We start from the raw sequence: 25,325 nt of genomic DNA on the forward strand, positions 1-25,325 counted from the left end.
TTTTTTGTGTTAATTTACTTTGCAATTTTTTGAATGAAATTTCAAATTATTTTAAAAAAAAATCAAAAATCCCGCCAAAATACTAAATTCAACCAAATCTGGTCGTACCTAAATTCGACCTAATATAGTCAGATACCAAATTCGACTATCTTTGGTTAAATATAAATTCGACCTGATATGGTCACACACTATATTCGACCACATATTGTCATTAAAAATCCGACCAGCTTTGGTTGATTTTAGCTATAAAATTTACTTTTTCTGGTCGAATATAATATACCAGATTTTTTTTCAAGCTATATTAGTCTAAGTTCAGTCGTATTTAACATGCTAAAGCTTTAATTGCTTTCCAATCAAATTAAATATGCAACTTACAAATTTGCTACCTATTTATAGTAATACCACTCACATCTCATTTTGCAATTATAATCCCCAAGTAAGCATTCAAAAATGATAAAAATACAAACATGTAACCATTAGTAAAATTACAATTAATAAAGAAAAGTGCTAAATTATCCCAGTATTTTTCATTACATACACCGCTAAATCATCCCAGTACTTTTCATTACATACACCGCTTAATATTTTTTATTACATGCTTGAACTGAATTTTGCAAAAGATAAGTCCAAAATAAGGCAGTAAGGCCTAAAGGAGAGGATACATATGTGCGAGTGGATCTTCATTTTCAAAGTCGTCCATGTCATCCACCTTCACAGCCTTTGTGCCGTCCATCGCAGTATCCTTCTCTACTAGACTCTCCTGGAAAATAATGCAATTATTAAAAAACTGTTTCATATCAGAACCACTGGAAAATTATGCTACATAACCACTGTAAAATTATACGACATAACCACTGTAAAATTATACCTCCGCAATGATTTTATCATTGTCCTTCAACACTAGAGGAAGCAAACTGTTAGCTGCCTGTGCATAATATGCCTGCAATACATGTTGACTTGGGTCCGAAAATGCAGCAACAGCTAAGTTACGCACATTTTCATCCAAAACAGATTGTTTCACTTCACGCATAGGCAAGGACTGGACCATCTCCTTCATTTCATCTAAAATCTTTACCATCCTCAAACAAATCTCATCTGGAACACTAGCTCGAACTTGAGAATTTCTAGACATTTCTCTGCTGATCCACTGTGATGCTTTCTCTGCTCCAATAAGCTCTGGCAGTGTTTCACGGGGATGAAGAAAGACGATCCCCTTGTTCGGAGGCTTAGCTTGAATCAACACTTCGAGTTCTTTCTTCCTCCGAATTTCTTTTCTGGTTCGAGGGGATGGCGGTTGATCACCAGATGACAACTCAGGTGATTCAGCTTTAGCAGCAAGCAAAGTTTTCATTTTTTCCTGAAATATGCAATACTTCGAATCAAACCTAACCCCGAATTGCAATAACATAATATTGTACATATTTTAATGGGGCATAAGGATTCATGTTCACTGTAAATAGCATAGTGATCATTACAAAATCGCTCAACTTTATGTCACAATTGCATAAAGCTGTTAATTATTACCACAAACTATTATATGTATCTCACATTTTATTGGTAGTAAAAATTAACCACAAACTGTTTACTTAATGCTTGATTAAAATTGATATTCTTCATCATCATCCCCCCCCCCCAAAAAAAACTTTCATGCATATGTAACATACAAAAATGTCGCAGACATATCCAATACACAATTAATCTGCTTATCAAGATATCACTACATCTGTAAAAGATAAAAGATCAACCATAAAATTCAAGTGTTGATAGAGCATAACACCAATGTTAGGAATATATATGCATTAGTTTGATGATATGTTTAACAAAACACTTAAGTAGAAGTTTAGTGTTTGTAGCCTCAACGGATAAGACCACTTTGGCTATCCGTTGATGGTGCAGCTTTACTTAGAAATAAGTCTAGTGTTGTAGCACATTTCAGTCTCTGTATTTAAGATATAATTCTTAGAAGTTGAGAGAAAATATAAGTCATGTTGACTACTAGAAGATATGCAAATAGGAAGGCCAATTGTAAATATTTCATGCCTTATAATTTTGTATAAATGAAGTAGTATTAACGGATATCTTAAAGACCTTCAACGGATGAGAAACAAAGCTTCAACGGATGTCTCTAAAGCTTCAACGGATAGAGCTTCAACTGCTAACACATCAACGGATAAAGCCATCAACGGATGAAGGCTTCAACGGATGTTCTGTTAAATAGCAGTTGATAAGTGGTAGTTGTAACAGCAGACAGAGGCACATGGGTTGACAGAGATAACTGAAATGTGGAAGCCTAATTTCAGGAACATCAGAAAAAGTAGTCGTTCTACTCTAGTACAAAGAGGCAATAGTCAACAAAGTACTTGAGTGATATGGAGAAGAAACAAGTGGAGAACTTATTTTATTATTGTATTTTTATCTTTGTCTTCACTTGTAAACTTGGTGATATATAAACCAAGTAGCAGCTAGTAATTAGATAAGAATTTTTCCAGTGCTGTTTAGAAAAATCTTGAGAGAAAAATTATCTAGTTTGTACTAGGATGCAGCTGTGATCAACATCTAGAATCACAGATTTTCTGAAATACCATCTCTGGTGGAACAACAATCCACCAGAAAAGTTTTTAAGGTCTGTTGTGTTCTTTACATTAGTGCTTGAATATATATCTGTCTGTATTAGCTTAAAGCAATTCACACACTTGTTTATCTTGAACACAAAGCCTTTAAAACTGCTCAAAACTAGAAAAAGTTTTGAGATTTACATTCAACCCCCCTTCTGTAAATCTCATTGTTAGTCCACTAGGAATAACAATTGGTATCAGAGCAAGCTCTTGACACACAAAGAGTTTAAAGATCTTGGAAACTAACAAAGATGAGTAAGAAGGATATTGGAGTAAAAATCCCAGTTCTTGACAAAGACAGTTATCACCATTGGAAGGTGAAAATGCACCTTCATCTACTCTCCCAAGATGAAGGTTATGTAAACTGCATTGAGAATGGTCTTCACATTCCCCACAAAGTAGCCACAGTTGCTACGGCCACAATTGCTGTTGGTCAATCCATTCCAAAACCTAGAGCAGAATGGACAATGGAAGACACAGAAGAATTCCACAAGGATAAGAAGGCTATGAACATTTTGTTTAATGGTCTTGACAAGGATATGTTTGATAATGTGATAAATTGCACAACTGCCAAAGAGGTTTGGGACACAGTTCAGCTACTGTGTGAAGGTACAGAACAAGTAAAAGAAAACAAAATGCAGCTTCTCATTCAACAGTATGAGTATTTTCATTTTGAAGAAAATGAATCTTTAAATGACACATTTAATAGATTCCAAAAGCTGTTGAATGGACTGAAGTTGTATGGTAGAGTGTACCAGGTGAAGGATTCAAATCTTAAATTTTTAAGATCCTTGCCAAAGGAATGGAAACCCATGACTGTCTCCTTGAGAAACTCTCAAGATTATAAGGACTTCACTCTTAAAAGATTATATGGAATCTTGAAGACTTATGAACTAGAGCTGGAACAGGATGAGGTATTGGAGAAGGGAAGAAAGAAAGGAGGTTCAATTGCCTTGGTAGCTGAAAATGAGAAAGAATGCAGACAAGAAACTGTGAGATCTACATCAAACTCCAAAGATGGCACAAGCAAATCAGAATCAAGCAAGGGTAAGGAGCAAGTTGCTGAGAATGAAGACAACTCCAGCCAAGATGACTCTGATGGTATTGATGAGCATCTTGCATTTCTGTCCAGGAGATTTGCAAAGATGAAATTTAGGAAAAACACTAGAGCCACTAAACCTCATAAGAACATGGTGGACAAATCCAAGTTCAAGTGTTTCAATTGTGGTATAAGTGGACACTTTGCAAGTGAGTGCAAAAAGCCAACTTCTGAAAAAAAGAAATTTGACCAAGTAGATTACAAAAAGAAATATTTTGATCTGCTCAAGCAAAAGGAGAGGGCTTTCATTACTCAAGAAAAAGACTGGGCAGCTGATAGAGAAGAAGAGGATGAAGATGTGAAATATGTCAACTTGGCTCTCATGGCTGATTCTGAGGAAAATGAAGTTAGTTCATCAAGCAACCAGGTAATCACTACTGATTTAACACAGCTTACTAAAGAAGAGTGCAATAATGCTTTTAATGACATGTCTACTGAATTATATCATTTGCGTGTGTCTCTTAAATCTCTTGCTAAAGAAAATAGTAGGATTAAAGAGAACAATCTGTTTTTAAGTAATAGAAATGTTGTGTTAGAAGATAAGTTGATTGACCTAGAGAAAACTAAGCTACATTGTATATCTGTTGAAAATGAACTAGCTGAATCTGTCAAGAAAGTAGAAATACTTTTCAATCAATTAGAGAGAGAGCAAGAGGTGATTAAAGCCTGGAAGACATCTAGGGATGTTAGTGCTCAAATTTCCAAGGTCCAAGGAATTGAATCATTCTGTGAGACTGCCTGGGATAAAAACAAAAAGAAACTGGAATTAATTGATGGGCTGTCAACGGATGTGGAATCAACGGATGATGAAAGTTATCCGTTGAAGGAAGAAAAGGAGCATCCGTTGAAGGTTCCTCAATTAAAACAGGCAGATGTTTCTAAAAGTGAAAACCTAAAGAAACTCAACAAAAAGTTTGGTTCAACTTCCAAGAACTTTGTCAAAGAAGAAGTAAGCACATCCAAAGATTTCAGTAAGGTGAATATAGGACACATGACCTTAGAACAGTTAAAGAATAGGCTCAAAGTGGTTGAGGATAAAAAGGAAACTAAAAGGAAATCTAATAGAAATGGGAAGGTAGGGGTTAACAAACATAACAATTACACACCTGATAAGTATGCTCCTAGAAAAAGCTGTGTGCATTGTAGTAGTGTTAATCATCTATCTGCTAATTGCAAATCTATTAAGAAAACTCCCATACCTGTGCCCTCTTCCATGCCTAATATGTCTGCATCACCTCTGCATGTTATGCCTGTTATGTCTCAACAGAATCCTTATGCACATTTTGCAAACATGCCATATTTTAACAATCCTTATCTTGCTGCATTTAGTATGCCTCAAATGCCATACAATATGCCAATATGGAATAACATGCTTGCACAATCCATGCCTTATCAAATTCCAAATGTGCTAAATGATTCTGTGACTAACCCTACACCTCAACCAACTACATCTAAGATCAAGGTTGACTCAAAGTTACCTAAGTCTAAAGATGCAGGAGGAATGAAGTCTGGGAGAAAGGCTAACAAGAATGGACCCAAGGAAACTTGGGTACCAAAATCAACTTGATTGATTTTATGGTGTGCAGGGAAAAAGAAGAGATCTATGGTACTTGGACAGTGGCTGTTCAAGACACATGACAGGAGATTTCTCCCTGCTCACTGAGTTTAAGGAGAATCACTTCACTAGAGGTACTATTGATAAAACTCTCTTCTTTAGGAATGTTAATGGCTCTAGTATACTTGTTCAAATTTATGTAGATGACATAATATTTGGTTCTAAAGATAATAAACTTTGCAAAAAGTTTGCTAAGCTAATGCAAAGTAAGTATGAAATGAGCCTGATGGGAGAACTAACCTATTTTCTTGGTTTACAAGTTAAACAAGTTAGTGATGGAATTTTCATTAGTCAAACTAAATATATTCATGATCTTCTAAAAAGGTTTGACTTAATGGAATGTTCATCTGCAAAAACTCCCATGGCCACTGCCACCAAACTTGAATTGAATAAGACTGAAAGGTCTGTGGACATTACAAGTTATAGAAGCATGGTTGGTTCACTTTTATATTTAACTGCCAGTAGACCAGATATAATGTTTGCTACATGTCTGTGTGCTAGATTTCAAGCTGATCCTAGGGAGTCTCACTTAATTGCTATCAAGAGGATTTTTAGATATCTCAAGGGTACACCAAATTTAGGTATTTGGTATCCTAGAGAATCTGGCTTTGATCTAATTGGTTATTCAGATGCAGACTATGCAGGTTGCAAAATAGACAGGAAAAGTACAACAGGCTCCTGCCAATTCCTGGGAAACAAGCTTGTATCATGGTTTAGCAAAAAGCAAAATTCAGTCTCTACTTCTATAGCTGAGGCTGAGTACATTGCTGCTGGAAGTTGCTGCTCTCAAGTGTTATGGATGAGGAATCAACTCCTTGATTATGGACTTCATGTTGATAGAATTCCTATCTTTTGTGACAACACAAGTGCCATAGCCATAACAGAGAATCCTGTGCAGCACTCAAGGACCAAGCACATTGATATCAAGTACCACTTCATCAGAGAGCATGTCATGAATGGTACAGTGGAACTACATTTTGTTCCAAGTGAACAACAAATTGCAGACATATTTACCAAGCCACTTGATGAATCAACATTCACAAGATTGGTAAGTGAGCTAGGTATGCTTAATTACTCATAAAATTTATGTCCTAATTGCAATTTGAATTGAAGCCTGAAATGTATTAGTTGCTAGAACAAATTTGACTTTTTAACACAGATTATTCCATCAACGGGTATTTCCTATCCGTTGAAAGTCAAAATTGTTCCATCAACGGATGTTCATTATCCGTTGAAAGACATATACATTTCTGGAAATTTTTATCCGTCAACAGATAAAACTGTAGTACTTTTCAACGGATGACAATTTACTTTATCCGTTGAAATGTCACATCAGTCGATTCAGGTGTCTTACAGCCGTTGATTCTATTTTCTTAACCGTTGATACTCATACATACAGCTGTATGTATTTGTTTTAAAGGTAGTTTTTAGAATACTTACAGTTTATTCTTAAACGGCTGAAACTCACTTACATATATTTATTGTTTAATCTTTTATTTATGCTTTTTAATTTGAGAAAGTATAAAAGCCCTTCTGATTTTTCATTTTTACTTTACGCTTTCTTGAAACTTCAAAGCTTTTACCATTTACTCTCTGCAAAACCTTCAAGTTATTCTCTGCAATTTCTACTTACAACAATGGCACCAGTAGTAAAAATTATGTCTCAATCTGGGTTCATCTATGAGAAGAATAATTTCATAGCTTTGGTAGCAAAGAATGAAGCCCACTCAGATTATCACAAAATGATGGACTTCATCAAAAACTGTAAACTTAGCTATGCAATGCTGGAAGCCCCAACGATTTACTGTGAAGTAGTTGAGGAGATTTGGACAACTGCTGAGTTCAACTCCATAGATATGACCATCTCTTTCACTCTCAAAGGTAAAAATCACTGTGTTAACTGTGATGATTTACTAGCATGTTTTAAATTGCCTGAGAACAATGCCATGACACCACACACTGATAATGATGTATCCAGCATGTTAGATTCCATAGGTTATTCTCTTAACTCTGCTAGTTTAGGGAGTATTAAAAGAAAAGGCCTTAGGAAAGAATGGAGTTTTCTTGGGGATGCCTTTATCAAGGTTTTCTCTGGGAAAATTAGTAATTTTGATGCCATAACTTCATCTCTTGTTAATATGCTCTATATGCTTGTTTCTGATAGGTATTTTAACTTTAGCAATTATGTTATGCTAGAATTGGGTACTAGATTAGGTAACAAAGCTAATAGACCTAATAACATCTATTATGCTAGATTCTTTATGTTATTGGCTAACCATGTTGCTGAAGGTTTGGTCATAACCAATGAGAATAACAAACTCAAGTGCTGGGCACAAGAGAAAAGAGTTCTTGCAGATTTATTGAGAATGGATCTCAACAGCAGTGTACCATTGGTATATTTACCAATCATGGATGCACCTCAGGTAAGTGAGGTAATTGTTTCTACAACTCCTACTTCTTCCAACCCCTCTATTTCTTTATCTTCTAGTGTGCCCATGGAATCTGTGACAATGCCCCAATAGATTCCTACCAAGGTCACCAAAACTAAACTTTCAAAATCAAAGACAAAGAAAACCACCTCTGTTGTTTCTCAAAAGACAATAGTTGTAACACCTACCCTTAACCCTGAGGGGAGTGAACAGGGTGTGAGTGGTGAGGGGAGGGGTGAACATCAAAGAAACCCCCAGGATAAGGAAGGAGAGATAAGTGTTTCCCAAGCTAGCCAAACCACAGTTTCTCAAAAAGCTGTGGTGGTTGAAAAGGTTACTAGCACATCCCTAGCTGCATTCTCCCAAAAGGATGTAACTATTGAAAATAGTTCCCAACCAGGAACACAGATCAAACAAGGGAGGGACACAGAAGCCAAACACTCACCGCCAAAAGCTTTTATTAGAAGAAAGAGGGCTAGAACCCAATCTTCTACACAGGGTGCACACACTGCACAGATACATCCATCTGTATCTATGCCTTCTCAAACTCAGTTTGATGTGGCTCCAACAAATGTGGAGTCACAACCCCATTCTCTCACAATTAACACACATCAATCACCACACACTTCATCACCATCTCTGGATGTGGATATGTTATTCCCATCAATTCCTGATTCTCCCTCTTTACAACTCAGGGAGGAGCCCCACTCAAATACAGGTGATCATCATCTTTTAGATGATTTGTTGGATCACCCGCAAATTCTTTCAGATGTAATTGAAGGATCTGTGTCACCAAAACTCAAATCAATCCACACAGATTCAACAGTTATATCACTTTCAATTTCTACTTCTTTTCCTTCTTCAACGGATATCACTCATCCGTTGACAAGTGGTTGTTCTTCAACGGATAAGCTGAACAACAGTTATCCGTTGATACCATCAGTGTCACCTTCAACGGCTATTTCATATCCGTTGATAGTCTCTACACACACAACTGAAACAATTCCAAGTGTCGAAGACATGATTACTGTACAATCACTTTTAGGACTGAGGGAAGGGAGTGACAATTTGAGTGAGAGGCTGGGTTGCACCCAGGCAAAAGGAGAGATTGAGAGCTCAAATATGCATGCTATTTCTTCCAGCATGGCAAAAGTAAGTGAGAGGAGTACCACCTTAGTAGGTGAAGGTGAGGAAGTGAGGAGTGTGAGCTAGGGGGAGCCCCTGATGCAAGAATATAGAGAAAAAGAGAGAAAGGCAGGTACAGCAGATATAAGGGTGGATCCAGCCATTGCTAGTGAGTCAATGATTGTGGATGATGCTGAAAAGGAAAGACAATTTCAGCAACATTACAAAGCTGTAATTGATAACATTTCCTTGGATGCTGACACTTTTACTCATCCTGTGTCAGCCTATCAGTTGTTGGCTGCTCAGGGCAATGAGGAGGCAGAAAAGACACTACATCTAGTACATACAACAGAATCTCTTCAAAGGGATAAAGCTGCTATTAACAAGATGCCTTCTACAGCTGGTGAGTCATCTGAGGAATTTGGAGTAAATTCTGATGATGATGACTCTGTTTCTTTTGATGGAAGCATGAACTTAGGGGGAGATGAAAGCCCTAGTTCTATTCCAAATTTACCTGAATGGGCCTTGACAAAGGAGTCTACATCAGGGCAATTCAATGTCTCCTTAGTCAAACAAATCAGTACTATCCAACAGGCCATTCAGAAAACTTCACATTCTGGTACCAAGGCAATCCTTACAGCTCACCTAGACTCACTGTATCTCATGAAGTTGCAGCAAGTCAGACAGAATCTGAGTGTGGATGAACTCAAGAAGGATATTGCTGACTTGAAATCCTACAATTCTGAAAAATTGGATTCAGTCATGCCCTATGGTACAATGAAGGACTTATTGTTGAGATTGAAAAAGGATTCAAATACTGAAAAGAGGCTGGCTAAGTTAGAAGACAGAGTCCAAGTTATTGAAAATTCTGTGGCCACCATTATTCACAACCAACAATCTCAAACAAGTCTACTTATGCAGCTAGCAAAGGCACAAGGCTTGACCCCTCTCCTTGATGATAACAAAAAGGGGGAGAGAAAAAGGGAAGGGGAAGGAGAGCCATCTACAAAAATCCAGATATCTAAAGTGCTAGTTCCTGCCATCACTACTTCTCCAATTATGCAAATCAAAGGAAAGCCTGATGGAATTGACCTAATCCAGCTAGCAGCAGCTGAAATTCAAGTGAAAGAGCAAAGGAGGAGAATTGATGAAAGGGTGCAACAAGTGTTTGGCTCAACACAAGATACATCAAAATCTGTGAAACATAGCATAAGGTTGAACCAATCATTATGGAGCAGAAGCCAGAAAGGAGGAATAAGGTTGGAGAGACTTCTTTCAAGAATCTAAAACCTATAGTTCTCAAGCCGAACACTAGATCCAACAAGGACTCCACAAAGAACCCCCTAGACTTTGCTCAGATGAAAGAAGTGGACTTTCCTCTTCCAAAGCCTGATGAAGACAAAGTTTTGGGTGCTAACATCAAAAAGCACAAGGAGACCAAGGACATAGTTGAAAGAATGAAAATGGCCATTATCTTTAGAGAGGGAAAGAGTATCTGTGTGATGCAAGGACATCCCAAATTTCCAAAGGCCAAGAGGGAAGAAACCAAAAGGTTGAAGAAAGAAGCTGAAAAACTCAAGGCTGACAAAAGAGCACAAGCAAAGCTTGAACAACAGCTAAAGTCAAGTCAAGTTGAAGGAGAGAAAGGAATTGAAGTCAGGGGTGAAGACAAGATTGCAAACCTAGATGAGGTTTTTGGGATTATATTTGGTGAGAGTATGGAGGAAAGAGAGGAATGGCAGAAGGGAAACAGAAGAAAGGCCAAGGCACATAGAAGGAGTGAAGATAACACTGAAGAAACTAAATCAATATCTAAACCACTACCTTCCATACCTGAACCTTGTGTTGCTGATCCCACTATAAACATCCATGGTGAACTAATCATCCCAAAAGAGGAACCTATTGATTGGGACACCATCAAATTGCCTACCTTTTTAACCACTCTTCCACTACCAAAGAAACAGAAAAGAAAATCCAAATCTACACCTCCCCTAACCTCTAAGAAATTCACTAAAAAACAAAAACCTAAGCCTAAGCCACCCATTTCTAAAGATGATTATGTTCACATCTGTGACATAAAAGAAATTTCAGACATTGAACTCTATCTGGATGAGCTGGAGGATGTAAGGGGAATAGCTGCCTACAGACAGCTACCAGAGAGATTGGTGTTCAGATACAAAGGAGCTGGGGAAAGAACATGGCCTCTCTACAGGATTCTGAATGAAGGCTACTCTACCTTGATCAGAGTCTTTTTAGCCATACAAAAGGATTCTGGCTTTACCAGGACTGCCAAGACTGAAATTCTCAACAAGATTGCCAACATAAGGAAAACTTGGAGGGAGCCCAATGCTTTGCCCAGAACTTTACTCATTCAAGAAAGGGGAATTACAATCCACAAATCACCTCATTGGTTGATGGAATTTAGAGATGATAAAGGAGTCAGAAGATTTTTCAGACTTGAAGACCAACTCAAGATTGCCAGCAATGAAACTCTCAAGGAAAATGCAATCTAAGTTGGATATCAGTGATGAAGATGAAGCTGAATTCTACAGACAACTCCAACTCCAAATTGAGGAAAATGACAAAGGGCTAGGAAAGAAAACAAGGGAACAAAGAAGAAAAAGATGATTTGCTCAGACTAGAGGAGCACCCTTGGAAATTCTGTAAATCTTCAATTACCTCCTAGTACATACACTTTTGCAGCACTTTTAAATTTCTACTTAGTTTCAATTCATATATTTGTTAAGTGTTTTGTTATCATCAAGTTAACCCTGAATTTATGTCTATAATTCTTATAGACATAAATAGGGGGAGATTGTTAGGAATATATGTGCATTAGTTTGATGATATGTTTAACAAAACACTTAAGTAGAAGTTTAGTGTTTGTAGCCTCAATGGATAAGACCACTTTGGCTATCCGTTGATGGTGCAGCTTTACTTAGAAATAAGTCTAGTGTTGTAGCACATTTCAGTCTCTGTATTTAAGATATAATTCTTAGAAGTTGAGAGAAAATATAAGTCATGTTGACTACTAGAAGATATGCAAATAGGAAGGCCAATTGTAAATATTTCATGCCTTGTAATTTTGTATAAATGAAGTAGTATCAACGGATATCTTAAAGACCTTCAACGGATGAGAAACAAAGCTTCAACGGATGTCTCTAAAGCTTCAACGGATAGAGCTTCAACTGCTAACACATCAACGGATAAAGCCATCAACGGATGAAGGCTTCAACGGATGTTCTGTTAAATAGCAGTTGATAAGTGGTAGTTATAACAGCAGACAGAGGCACATGGGTTGACAGAGATAACTGAAATGTGGAAGCCTAATTTCAGGAACATCAGAAAAAGCAGTCGTTCTACTCTAGTACAAAGAGCCAATAGTCAACAAAGTACTTGAGTGATATGGAGAAGAAACAAGTGGAGAACTTATTTTATTATTGTATTTTTATCTTTGTCTTCACTTGTAAACTTGGTGATATATAAACCAAGTAGCAGCTAGTAATTAGATAAGAATTTTTCCAGTGCTGTTTAGAAAAATCTTGAGAGAAAAATTATCTAGTTTGTACTAGGATGCAGCTGTGATCAATATCTAGAATCACAGATTTTCTGAAATACCATCTCTGGTGGAACAACAATCCACCAGAAAAGTTTTTAAGGTCTGTTGTGTTCTTTACATTAGTGCTTGAATATATATCTGTCTGTATTAGCTTAAAGCAATTCACACACTTGTTTATCTTGAACACAAAGCCTTTAAAACTGCTCAAAACTAGAAAAAGTTTTGAGATTTACATTCAACCCCCCTTCTGTAAATCTCATTGTTAGTCCACTAGGAATAACAACCAAAAATGGCAAACTGTATTGTGAATTTTAAGTTTTAACCAAGACCCAGTTTCAGACTACGAACTACATATATGGAGCCAAGATGCAAGGAACAAATAATTCAGAGGGTCTAATACTTAAGGCACAACAATGTGTTTGCATGTTTATAGGATGTTGGCCAGTCAATCCTAGAGGCTTATTCTCGGGTTCTTGCAAATTTAGCATTCAGCATACTCTCTAGGATAGGAGATATTCTGCAGGAAGAAGTTTTAAGTAATCCGAATTCCCCTGTTGCAACATGCAACTTTCCCGGAGTAAACCTTAACAGAAGTGATAAGAGGATGCCGAGTCTGAAATTGAGACACTCTCTCATCAATCAGATGAATATTGTAGATGGCCAGTTTCGTGAACCAAATACAATCAAGTATAGCAAATATGAGTCCTGGGACGATGAACACAGAACGAGTTTAATGACCGGAACAACTGGTCAAAGCAGAGTATGGTGTCTAAGCAGAGATGCATGTGGCAGTCTTTCGACTCTTTCCCCTCAAAGTTCCCCCTGATGCCCCACTGATATATGTTGTAAATACACATAATTATAAGATGTGGTTTAGGAAGTTGCCAAATATGGTGTAGCATCACTTTCAGTATAAACATAGGGAGGGACAGATCTCATGACCCTTTAGCTGAGAATGAACATTACCCTCAGTAATTTACACATTAAGCCTATAAATATATTCTTATAGTTAAAATATTTTTAAGTCTAAATGCTTTACAATTCATTGCACCATCCTCTTTATGTTCTTTTTCTGCAACTTTCTACTGCCCAAACAAATTCTAACGCCATTATTTGCATTGTCTTCAGCCCACTTGTGATTTTTTTTAATAAATTCAATGAACATTTTATAACAGTTTGCAAAGGTAGGACATACTAGTGTACATACTTTGTCTGGTTAGTTCACAGGTAATATTTCAGCCACACCTAACGCAAACGAACAATAATAGTCCTGATTAAATATACTTAAGAAACCACACCTAACGCAAAAAAGATGATTAAGATTATTATCACTGTATATTTACTTGCTTTTTCTTTATAATTTACGCAAATAAGATGATATTCGACCGAATACACGGCAAGCATAACATATCAATATATACCAATATTCAACACATCTAGTAAAATAAACACATCTAGTAAAATGGGAGGAAACCTGGAGGTTTTTCACAACTGGTTCACTAGGATCGTAAACAGTACCCAGGAATTCCTCTTCACCAATTGGATCTTCGCCCCTTGCCTCTCTTTCAGCATCTATTTCCTTTAAGATAGGTAAAAACCCCATCAGATGATGTAGATAAATAAGCTAATATTACAAAAACCTAGGTCATAATCATCTTATAGTTGATATAACAAACCAATATTAAATAAATCAAAGTTGCAACGTCAATTTCAGTACAAATAAATCAACTAAGCAGATAGTATCACGTAGTATATGTTATATATTTCCCCTTCTTTTTAAATTAAGTAATATATTTTGTAGGGATATAATATTTCATGCAGTGTAGGACATAGGATGCAGTTATTCAATCTGATATCTAATTATCATATACTACGAGACAACTAAATCATACCTCCCGTCTTTGATCAAATGATTTGGCCCCGGTACGGGAGGTAAATTCCACCATCTTTCTAGCCCTTTTTTCCATTTTTGGACCTCGTTTCAAATCGGGGTGTTCCCCAATAAGCACAGAGAGAATTACACGCTCGCTGAGAGAAGTAATGTGGCTTTAACTCTTTAATATCAATTTCTTCTTCACGATATCCACTCTTCAATAATTCATTCACATGCGCCATCAGTCGTGCCTTCTCTGGATTAATGATATGCTTCCAATTTTTCTTTAATTGTGCTCTCACAACTCTATCTCCTGTTTCTGGTCCACAACCCTTGGGATAGTTATAATATTCCTGCAAATCAGACCACGCGTAGTGTTACTTGAATAGAGTTAAGAGCCCCTATGTTCCATAGTGCTCTTTTGTAAAACGGTTCACAAGACAGGAAGTACTAAAATGAGAGAATTAAAAAAACACAAGTTGTTACTTACTTTAAACTCTTCGATACAACCATCTAAAAAAGCTTCCCTTTGAGCACCCTTTGTATCAATGGTTTTATCATCAAATCTAATCTTCACAATGTAGCTCAAAAGGTGCTTGGGTTTAGACTCCATGAACCTGTAAAAAAAGTAATAAGAAAAAAGAAATAAATTAACAACAGAGATGATTTAGTTCAGGTCTAATATTTAGGTCACCGTATAGGTTATTCCAGGGAGTTAGTTCAGGTGTACTATTTAAGTAGATATTAATTTAAAACGGAGAAATGAGAGGAATACCCTTTTCCATTCTTAAGCAAATGAAGTGTTGGCTTCGCGTCTGGAGCTGGTTTTGTGTTGTAACCCCCATCACTACAGCTGCGCCTTTTCCTCTCATATATAATTTTCTGCTTAATACATTTTTCAATATATTCTTCCAGATTGTAGGACCCTTCTGCATCACTCTCTTTAGCACTAGCATTTTGCCCTTCACCATCCCATTCATTGGTCCTGACCCTCTTGTTTCCCTTACCCTTGTCTCCAATACCCTTCTTCGAATTCGGGCCTGACCATGTCACCTATAAAAAAATAACAATGGAACAAGGATCTCATGTTAACTCGTCTTATAGCATAAAAAGAATATAGTGAACATTCAGACTAATAGATACTAGTGTCAGTTTTCAGGGCTCGTTCCTTTCTTAAACACAAGCAACTCAAAAGCAAATTGGGAAGTATTCAGAAAATCAACAATCACAAGTTAACACCTTTGTCAAAGACTCATATTAGTAAATCAACAATGCAGGCAAAACTTTCACCTTTGCACTTGGTAAGGTACAAATTCTGTATATTGCAGATCCCGTCTTGGTGAGAGAAATTAATATAAGCAAAACATTAGACTTGGGAAAGCCTGCTTACTTACAGAAGGATAGGGGGCCTCTACTAGGCAAAGGTCTGATTACAACAAATCGGGAAGTTTGGTCTTACCAGAGAAAAAACATTGCTCATAATCTTTTTGTAGACAAAGTCAAGGTACTCCTTATTCATAAGCTTTAGTGCTATATTATCTATTGATTGACTAGTTGAGATTATATACGTTATGTAATAATTGGTCGCAGGACATGCTAAATATAGTGTTAGTGTCCGGGAGCAAACTAATCAAATCTTTGGAGAATGTGGTTGGGGATAGTGGGAAAATTGTAGAGATAAAAGTGGATGATTATGCGAGGGATTTCACATGCCATGTGTTTTCTACTATCATGTTTGGGGAAAACTATCCTACAAACACAGGCTTGTTTTCAAAATGTAGAGCTCTCAAACAAGCCTCTGGTTCGCCAACCATACTCAATGGCCATCCTTTCTACAGGTGAGGAACTCCATACTTGTTCTTTCAGATAAATAACAGTAATTCAGACTAACAATCACAAGTTACTCCTAAAGTTGTTGACAAATCTTTAGTCTGCCCTAAAACAGTTACATATCTGCTAACAGAATCACTTTAAACAAACACCCAAAATCACTAAATCACACATGGCCATTAAAGAATTCACAATTAAAACCACACGAAAGATTCGAAAACCACAACAACTAAACCAAAATCAACAATTAATAAAACAAATAAAGGCCTTTTGAGCAGCCAAAACAGAGTCAACCACCACAGCTTTGACTATACACAGATGTTCTGTATATGTTGACTATACACAGATACTAATTTGGGGTTCTTTCAAAGAGAACAGCAACAAAGTGACACATATATACAGTCCGAGAGACACACAAACAGTCAGAGAGAGAGTGGGAGAGAGAGAGAGAGAAAGAACACCTGTGTACTTAGCCTCGCCAGTTTCAGCCTCTGATTTGAGCTTTCAGCCATCGTTTGTAAACCCTAGCTGCGCCGCGAAAGAAAGAAGAGAAAGAGGGGAAACGATGTAAATGAAATTTTGGGGGTAAATAAAGTATATACCTAAAAACTAAGTCGGCTAATAATAGTCGAATTTAGCCGTGTCGTGCAATAAGACCTTGTTTGGTTGAAAAAAATGAATCAGAGTGTTATCCCAGTTAAGCTTCTGTATAAAACCTCCTGTTATCAACCAAAATACAAACACTATCATCCACTTTACAAAAATTTACAAACATTTAATTAAATTTCAAATTTAAAAATTATAAATAAAGTAGCAATTGTTTTGATACAAATTTTATTAAAAATAATGAATTACACCAAGTCATCATCATCACTAAATTCATTATTTTCCGTTCCATTTTCTTCGTCTTCATCTTCGGCTTCCTTATCGTTTTTACTTTCTTCTTCATCATCATGATGTATCGAGTAGTCATTTTCAAACATCCTTAAATCAATAAAAAATTTGAAGGATCACGAATAGTAACACTTTCGACATGGGAAGATGAAGCATTTGACACTTCATTTTGTAAAGCATTATCGATGATTTTGATATTTTTCTTGGTTGACACACTTTCATCAACTTGTCGACTCTTTGTTGTTAGAACCGTGTACCATGATGATTTTGTATTTAAAATATTTGGTGCATAGTACACTTGATGAGCTTGGCTAGCCAACACAAACACGTCGTCGGCATTTAGTTTTGATTTGACATCCACGGTAGTCATCCGATGTCTATCAACTTTGACATGTGTCGTATGATCAAACCAATGACACTTGAAGACAATCACTTGATGTCCATTATGATAGAAGAGTTTTAAAATTTCTTCCACCCTTCCATAATAGTTTCCATAACTTTCATTGTAAGAAGTCCCTATAATTATAATTGTTTAAAATTTGGATTAAAAGATAAAGAAAAAGTATGTTTCAAATATTATGAGTAAAAGTCTCACCGATGACAACTACACCGGAATTTGGTGAAGTGAGCTCCTTATCCTTTGCGCAACTAAATTTGTAACCATTGCATTTGCACGCTTTATAAGACTCCACTTTAAACATCGGACATCTTATTAGGTCTACAAATTTCTTTTTGAGCTCTTCATCATCTTGTACCTAAAACATGTGTGACATGATACATAAATATAAGAATAAATTTAAAGATTGCATGAGAAATATATATAATATGTGTATAAGTGTTTATATATAAATCAAAACACATACCCTTCTTTCAAACCAATCTTTAAATTTTTCTTTTTGGTATTGTTCTTTTTCGGCGTCATTGAGAAGGGGGTAATGTTGTTGCACTAACTTCTGGAATCCACTACATTTTTTTGTTCAAAAATAAGAAAAATTAAGTTGTAAACTCAATTCTTAATTTTTGAAGTAAAGAGGGTTTAGAAAAATCTTACCGCAAGTACTTTCCAACTTCCGGCGAATTAATAAGAACATAGTATGCCACAAGTTCATGTTCATCACCGTTCAAGATTCTATCTCTACTTCGTAGACTAGGATGTGTCGGATATGTATAAACTTCTAACAATTCGACATCATGAAACTTTCGAGGTGCCTCATTCTGACGTAACTGACCATACACAACTTTTGAATCAAAAAATACTGAGCAAAAGTGTACACTTTCCTCCTCAATATAGCGTTGTGCCATGGAACCTTCTGCTCGAGCTTTGTTTCCAACTTTCAATTTCAGGTTATGCAAGTATCTCTCAACAAAATACATCCAACGCCCATTAGCCGGACCCCCTAACTTACACTCAGTAGCTAAATGGAGTGGCAAGTGCTCCATCGGATCAAAAAACCCTGGAATGAAGACAGTTTCAAGTTTTGACATTATTCTCACTATATCTTTCTCCATTTTTTCCAAATCTGAGTATTTGAGATTTGACGAGCATAAATCTTGAAAGAAGTTGCACAACTCAATAATAGGATCAGCTACATGTTTCGGAAGTAAGTCACGACAAACAATAGGCAACAACTTTTGCATGAAGACGTGACAGTCATGTGATTTCATCCCGCGAATGCAATTTTTTTTCCAATTTACGCACCTTGATATATTTGAGGCATACCCATCTGGAAGTTGTAATTCTTCAATCCACTTGAACAACTTATGAATTTGTTCTTTGGAAAGAGCGTATGGCGCATGTGGTTCCGTACCATCATCTTGAATCCACAAATCACGATGCACACTTAATTCTTTACAATCTTTCCTCGCTTTTGTGTTATCTTTGGACTTCTTTCTATCATCAAGAATTGTGTATAATATGTTGTCAAAGATATTTTTTTCAGTGTGCATAATGTCAATGTTGTGACGAAGGCTAAGTGTCTCCCAATATGGAAGCTCAAAAAATGGAGCACTGTGAGTCCAATTATGTGTCACACCATAATCCCTTGGTTTTCTCTTTGTTGACTTTCCTGGAGGGGGGAATTGTATCTGCTCGCACATGGTCTTTGCAAAAGATCCTGAATGTCGAGCGCAGACTGATCGGGTCTCAATAATTCCAAACCTTGTACTCCTTCTCAGGGGATCATCTGCTTCTAAAAAATATCGAGCAGTGCCATAAAAAGTAGATTTACCACCATGTTTGAGTTGTTTAGCTTTTACCTCTCCCATGCAAACTGGACATGCCAACTTACCTAAAACATATGTGAAAAACTCAATAAATAAACATATGTGAAATTATATAAAATATGTGCACATGTGTGTGTTTATAAAATAAAACACGTACCCTTAGTGGACCACCCACTCAGCATGGCAAGTGCAGGAAAGTCACTAATTGTCCATAAAAGTGCAGCCTTCATCATAAAATTTGTACGTGAATATATGTCATATGTTTCCACCCCAGTATGCCACAATAATTTCAACTCATCAATTAGCGGTCTAAGATAAACATGTAAGTCTTTTGTAGGATCCGTTGGTCCGGGAATAAGAAGAGGCATGAACATGTATGGAGCCTTAGTACACATAGAGGGGGGAAGATTATACACAACAATCACCACAGGCCATACAGTATACTCCTTGGCATGAGCATCGCGAAAGGGATCAAATCCATCAGTAGAGAGTCCGAGTCTAAAATTTCTAATCTCCTTTGAAAATCGTGTAAATCTACGATCAAATTGTTTCCATTCATCTCCATCTGCTGGGTGACTTAATTGACCTTCAACAACAACTCTATCATGATGCCATCTCATACATTTTGCAGTTTTCTCAGCCATGAATAAACGCTGCAATCTCGTGGTAATAGGAAAATAACGCAAGATCTTACGCGGGATCTTCTATTTTTTAGGATCTTTTTGCACTTTGTAGCGGTCTCTTTTGCATATATCACACTTGGTCTTCTCACTGTGTTCCTTGTAGAATAACATGCAATCATTCTCACAAGCATCAATCTTTTCATACTCCATGTTCAATCCTCTAATCATCTTTCGTACAGTGTAGTACTTCTCAGGCAACTTATGATCATTAGGCAATACTAATCCAATGAGGTGTAGCAAGTCATCAAAACCATTATTACTACAATTATGCCTATTTTTCCAACGAAGCAACTCCATTACAAACTCCAATGTTGTAAAATTGGTATTATTTGGATATATTGGTTCGGAAGCGGTATTTACCATCTCGTAAAATTCTTTTGCTTTTGCATTCGGTTCTTCATCAAAATCTTCACAATCCTCAAAATCATCATCATGTGCATCATACATATCATCATCTCTGTAGCTAGTATTGCCAAAACTCGTTCCAACATCGTTGCGGAACACATCTTTTTCCCCATGACAATCCCATCTAGTATACTATTGCATAATACCATGTCGATACAAATCAACTTTCACGGTACTAGGATACTTGTAGTACTCATTACCACAATTTTTGCACGGACATCTTATAAGACCGTTGTCTTCGGGATCAAGATTTTCAATAGCAAATTTAATGAAATTATCCACTCCATTTTTGTAATCTTCCGTTAAATATTTTGCCTCGTTAAATCGATGACGACCAATTCAACTACGATCAGATGTCATCTACAAAATAATCAATAAAAATAAATTACCAATTTAATTATGAAAACTAAGATTATCTCATTATTAAATACCATATTAGTCAACAAAAAATAAACAAATAATAATCACATTATTCTTGAAAAAACATTTAATCTACTCAAATTTATAAAGATTATCACAATTAAACTATTTAAAACAAAAAACTGTAAAAGAATTACACTTACTTGAGATTTGAGATGCTCACATGAAGAAGTAATTTTTAGTAGAAAAGCAAAAAAATTAGTGAAATGGGGAGAAAGTATGGAGGGAGAAACAATGGAGAAAACGGCTACTGGAATGGAGAAGTTTTTACGCGGGAATTTTTTACGCGGGAATTTTTTTTTTGGCAGGATTGTTCCCGCATTTTTTTCCCTCGTGCTAAACTCGACCGAAAAGAGAAGTTAGTCGAAAATAACCGTAAATTCGACCGGGTTATTTCGACCGCCGCTAAATTCGACCGAATATCGGTCGAATTTTGCCGCCCCTACTAAATTCGACCGAATATAGTAGAATTTACGCGCGGTCGAATTTAATTGGTTGAAAATACCCTAATTTTTTTGTAGTGAATGTATTCCATGTAGACCATGCATATTACACAATTTTTTATGACCGTAATGGCATAGAATGAATTATTGCAGTTTGAGAAGATGTGACAACGAGCAAAGGGGACACTGATATTATACTGCATGCCGGGGTCTCAGTCAACTGTTGGCGAGAAGACTGTATACACGCACCACCCAAATTCAGGATAGGTATTACAGATGCCGTTACTTGCATTACGACATACACATAAAAGTAGCCATGATACAGAGGCCTGTATTATGCAGTTTTGTAATGTTGTGTAAAACCATTCCATCCTCAAACACCACTATGATTGAGATTGAGTGAGATACATGAACAATGTCAAGGAACATACTTCAATTATGTAAATATATGCAAATTGCCTAGGCAAGTTTATAATCACTGTAAGAGAATAGTAAAAGAATTTTAAGATTAATATCAACATATATATCTGAGTTCTCAGAGGTAGATCTGAAATAATCAGGGGGACAAGACAGACAGAACAATAAATCTTGTCTTGCCAACATATCACATATGCCGGCCCTGCCAAGCAATCCCATCTTCGTTTCCTCTATTATCTAAGTTGATCTCAAAATGTATGGTTCACGGTTGAATCTGTTGTTTCTTCTTTTCTTTTTCTTTCTTTGTGCAAACAGAAGAAATCCGGTCTCTTCATTACTTCAAATTAAATTATGGATACAGTTATACCAGACTGGTGTAGAAAATGGAACAAACTGACTAGGAATCGGGTTATAAAAAATGAATTGTCATTGAAACTCGCAGCTAGGGAGCTAGTTCCCAGTCTTTACTCTTTACCATATATTGCTAAAACTGTATCATCACAATGTTTAAGTTCATGAGAACTTGATAAGTATAACGCATATTGAATCATTCGACAATCTAAAACACTTGAATTAATCTAGCTAATATGGTATGCAAATTTAAATACTTGTAGAATTGTGTCAATTACTTCTCTAAACTTTTTTGACAACAATGAAGTGGCATATTGTACATTACAATCACCTCAACTAATTGGTTCAACGTCCCCGTTCAACCCCCAATCCAACTGACATGGAACAAGACCAATGCATGAAATTCTTTCGATCCAGTTGGTTATATACCAGTCTGAGTTTCAAGTTACAAGTATGCTTAATCAGATAGTTCGCAAATTACAACTTAGGACTGCATGGAGTTCCAGTACCATCCTAACTTTAAATTAGTGTTCATACTCCGTATATAGCCAATCATTTGGTTAACAATCCAAAGATGAATACAAATAAAGCTATTACTTTGTTACAAATTAACTTCAATTTGAGTCTGGTGAAAAAGCTTAATATACATCGATCTGTTCAATACAAAAGTCCTTACTGTACTCTGAGATAACATGTTCGACTTTAACACTAAATATAAGAATCTAGCTTCATATATACATGTGATTTGCTAAATTACTGTTTTAGATACGTGTACATTTGATCATGTACTATCACAAGATGTTTCAAAACAATTAATTGTATCTATGATCGAAGAAGAAAAATACTGAGCTCCTGGCCCGAAGAACTCCCATCCGGATTAATCATATGAAAAGACTCCGAATCCACTGATCCGCTAACCCGCTCAAACTTAGCCCTCAAATACATTCTCTGATCATGTAATTTATCATCCTCATCATATCCCTTCGTTGACACCGACGGCAGAACTCCGGCACCGGCAGAGACTGATTGCATAAGCTTCAAAACTCTTACGTCTTTTTCAGTCGCAACCCTTCGGTTAGCAAAACCAATCTTTCTACCATTAAAAAACACAGACCAAAGAGGCACACTAAAAAGTGGGCCATTTTCTTGTTTAACATGATGCCTACGTTCACATTCGACAAGTGCAATACGGAGCACTCCGTATTGCATTTCTTTGGCTAGATAAGAAGTTGGGATTCCCAGGTCAAGAAGAACAAGTGGAGAGCTTTTTGTGTCTTCTTGGATGCAAAAACTCACTCGGCCTTTCCGAAATCCGAAAAACGTTCCAGTAACTGTGGATGCATGAGTACTAGTTGAGCTACTAAAACTGGAAGAGAAGTCGGAGGAGGAGTCCATGCTGCTTGTGGAAGAGAGTGAAGTAGGTGAGGAAGAGGAGTAGTCAGATAACGTGGGCTGGAAGCCACAACATGCAGGAACCATGCATTCGATAAGTGAACGGAATGTTCTCCGGAGACGGACGTCGCGACCGCAGTCCACCGAGGTGGCTGTGTCCATTATGTGGAGTACTATTGGGCCTCTTTGGCTTCCCAAGTCTATCATGGTTCTCATTTTTAAAGAAAATGAATATCACAGAAAAAGCAGAAACTAAGAAATTAGAATGAGTACGTGTTTGTGTGTGTAGATGGAGAGGGGTTTAGAAAGTATAAATAGAGGAGTGGAGAGAGAGGATAGATTACTTAATGTTGTGATTAATTAGTAATATAATTAAGTGTTGTTTGATAAGATGCATGATGATTGTAACGAGGATTTCCATTAACGTGAGGGACTTGATTAGGAAATTAGGAGTAGTAATCATTTAAATAAATAAATAGTAATTAAGAAGGACAAATAAAGGGAAATGAGATAGAAAAAGAGGGGTGGGAAGAAAAGTAGAGGGCATAATAAGGAGAAGGAATCAAGGTTGGCTGGTCGTAATAATAGTGCCCACGAGGGGGTGAGCGCGCGGGGACCTCCTTTTTGGAGTCACCTGGGTGTCACTCTGTGCCTGCATTTTTCTTCCCTTTATTCTCTTCTCCTTCCTTGACCTTATTTACTTGAATATTCATCTTCATCTTGCTAACTAACTTACTGCTAGTTGAACCAGATTAGTCTTCACACCAAATCCTACGGCAACTCAATTGACAACACCCGTATCTGCACCGATTATAAAACCTTATTAACACTATAATCTCTCATGAAAACTAATTAAGAAACGTCTGCAGGATCATAACATTTTAACATTAAAAGCATTATTGATAGGGTACGTTCATAATTAAGGCGATTTTTCTCGATTGTCATAACATACATTCTTGTCTAAGATATTAATTTTGGCCAAACTATAATACAATCAACATTATTGATCCGTTATGGTCATAGTTAAGGTGATTCATAGTATATTATAGCAATTGAGTAACAACTAGTTTCATCTATATTTTTAACCATTTTTCTCGTAGTTTCTCCATGTAACAATAAGGTGAAGAGTATATCGATTTTCAGTAAGAATACAAGTGTGAGAAAATAAATACGACATAAAATGGATCAACATACGATTGTTCATGTTGGTAACACCAAACCTGGAACGGCTCAAGCCCTCGGGCAATTCAATCCAGGTAAATCAATAAATATATAGGAAATATATAGTTTGAGGTCGTTTGGTTGACAATAAAACACACACAAACTTGAAACATCGGGAACTGTTATTTGATAAAATTATTTGATTAACAAAAGTAATAGAAGTTAAACTGACTTGGAAGATTGAATACCCATCAAATATTGGAACTTGCTCACCCACCTCCCCTTGATAATTACTTACACTTCACAATAACAAGTAAGTACCCATATATCAAACAAACAATTACTACTCTCTAGCTATTCTAATTTTCTTAGAAAATATAACTTCCATAGTAAATAATTTCCTATTACAAACCAAACAAGCACTAAAATCAGGACATTCTGACTTCTGAGAGTCATTGTGCATGTTTGGGAACATCAAATTTCATCATATATGGGCTTAAAGCCCGTTTAACAAATCTGATTGACAAATAAATGGATCGATCATATTTGGTCTATATATGATCATAATTCATAACTGAAAAGCTGGTCAGGCTAACTTTCACTTCAACTTATTTCATAATTTCTACTCTAAATTCAAACAAATAAAGAAAAAGATTGATCCGATCAAATCATATATATTATTTTTATACACATTTACCTTGTTTATTGCTTTTAGTAATTTATATTTCAATAGTAAATCTTATAAATTTTGTTTTTTGAAATTTATATACATGCATTAAAATAATTATATT

The 25,325-nt window shown here is 36.3% G+C and overlaps 2 protein-coding genes across 2 annotated transcripts; both read right to left on the reverse strand.

Annotated features, from left to right (window-relative positions):
• Positions 1-524: 524 nt before the first annotated feature.
• LOC141706089 (uncharacterized) lies at positions 525-14,414 on the reverse strand. The gene is made up of 4 exons (XM_074508922.1): positions 14,335-14,414; positions 13,917-14,021; positions 869-1,357; positions 525-760 (listed from the first exon to the last, which is right to left on the reverse strand). The coding sequence occupies exons 1-4, from the start codon at positions 14,407-14,409 to the stop codon at positions 647-649; spliced, it is 783 nt and encodes a 260-aa protein (XP_074365023.1). The 5' UTR covers positions 14,410-14,414; the 3' UTR covers positions 525-646.
• Positions 14,415-22,605: 8,191 nt separating this feature from the next.
• On the reverse strand, positions 22,606-23,811 carry LOC141707884 (protein MIZU-KUSSEI 1-like). Its single transcript, XM_074511309.1, has one exon. The coding sequence runs from the start codon at positions 23,587-23,589 to the stop codon at positions 22,804-22,806; it is 786 nt and encodes a 261-aa protein (XP_074367410.1). The 5' UTR covers positions 23,590-23,811; the 3' UTR covers positions 22,606-22,803.
• Between the last annotated feature and the right edge of the window lie 1,514 nt (positions 23,812-25,325).

This window comes from Apium graveolens, chromosome 2, assembly GCF_009905375.1.
Source record: "Apium graveolens cultivar Ventura chromosome 2, ASM990537v1, whole genome shotgun sequence".
NCBI lineage: Eukaryota > Viridiplantae > Streptophyta > Magnoliopsida > Apiales > Apiaceae > Apium > Apium graveolens.

Coding starts and splice junctions, on each gene's coding strand:
- LOC141707884 (XM_074511309.1), bottom strand. CDS start 23,589: ATGAGAACCATGATAGACTTGGGAAGCCAAAGAGGCCCAATAGTACTC.
- LOC141706089 (XM_074508922.1), bottom strand. CDS start 14,409: ATGGAAAAAAGGGCTAGAAAGATGGTGGAATTTACCTCCCGTACCGGG. Junction 1,358..13,916: donor CAGTTGTGAAAAACCTCCAG/GTTTCCTCCCAT, acceptor TGCATATTTCAG/GAAAAAATGAAAACTTTGCT. Junction 761..868: donor ATGATAAAATCATTGCGGAG/GTATAATTTTAC, acceptor ATTATTTTCCAG/GAGAGTCTAGTAGAGAAGGA.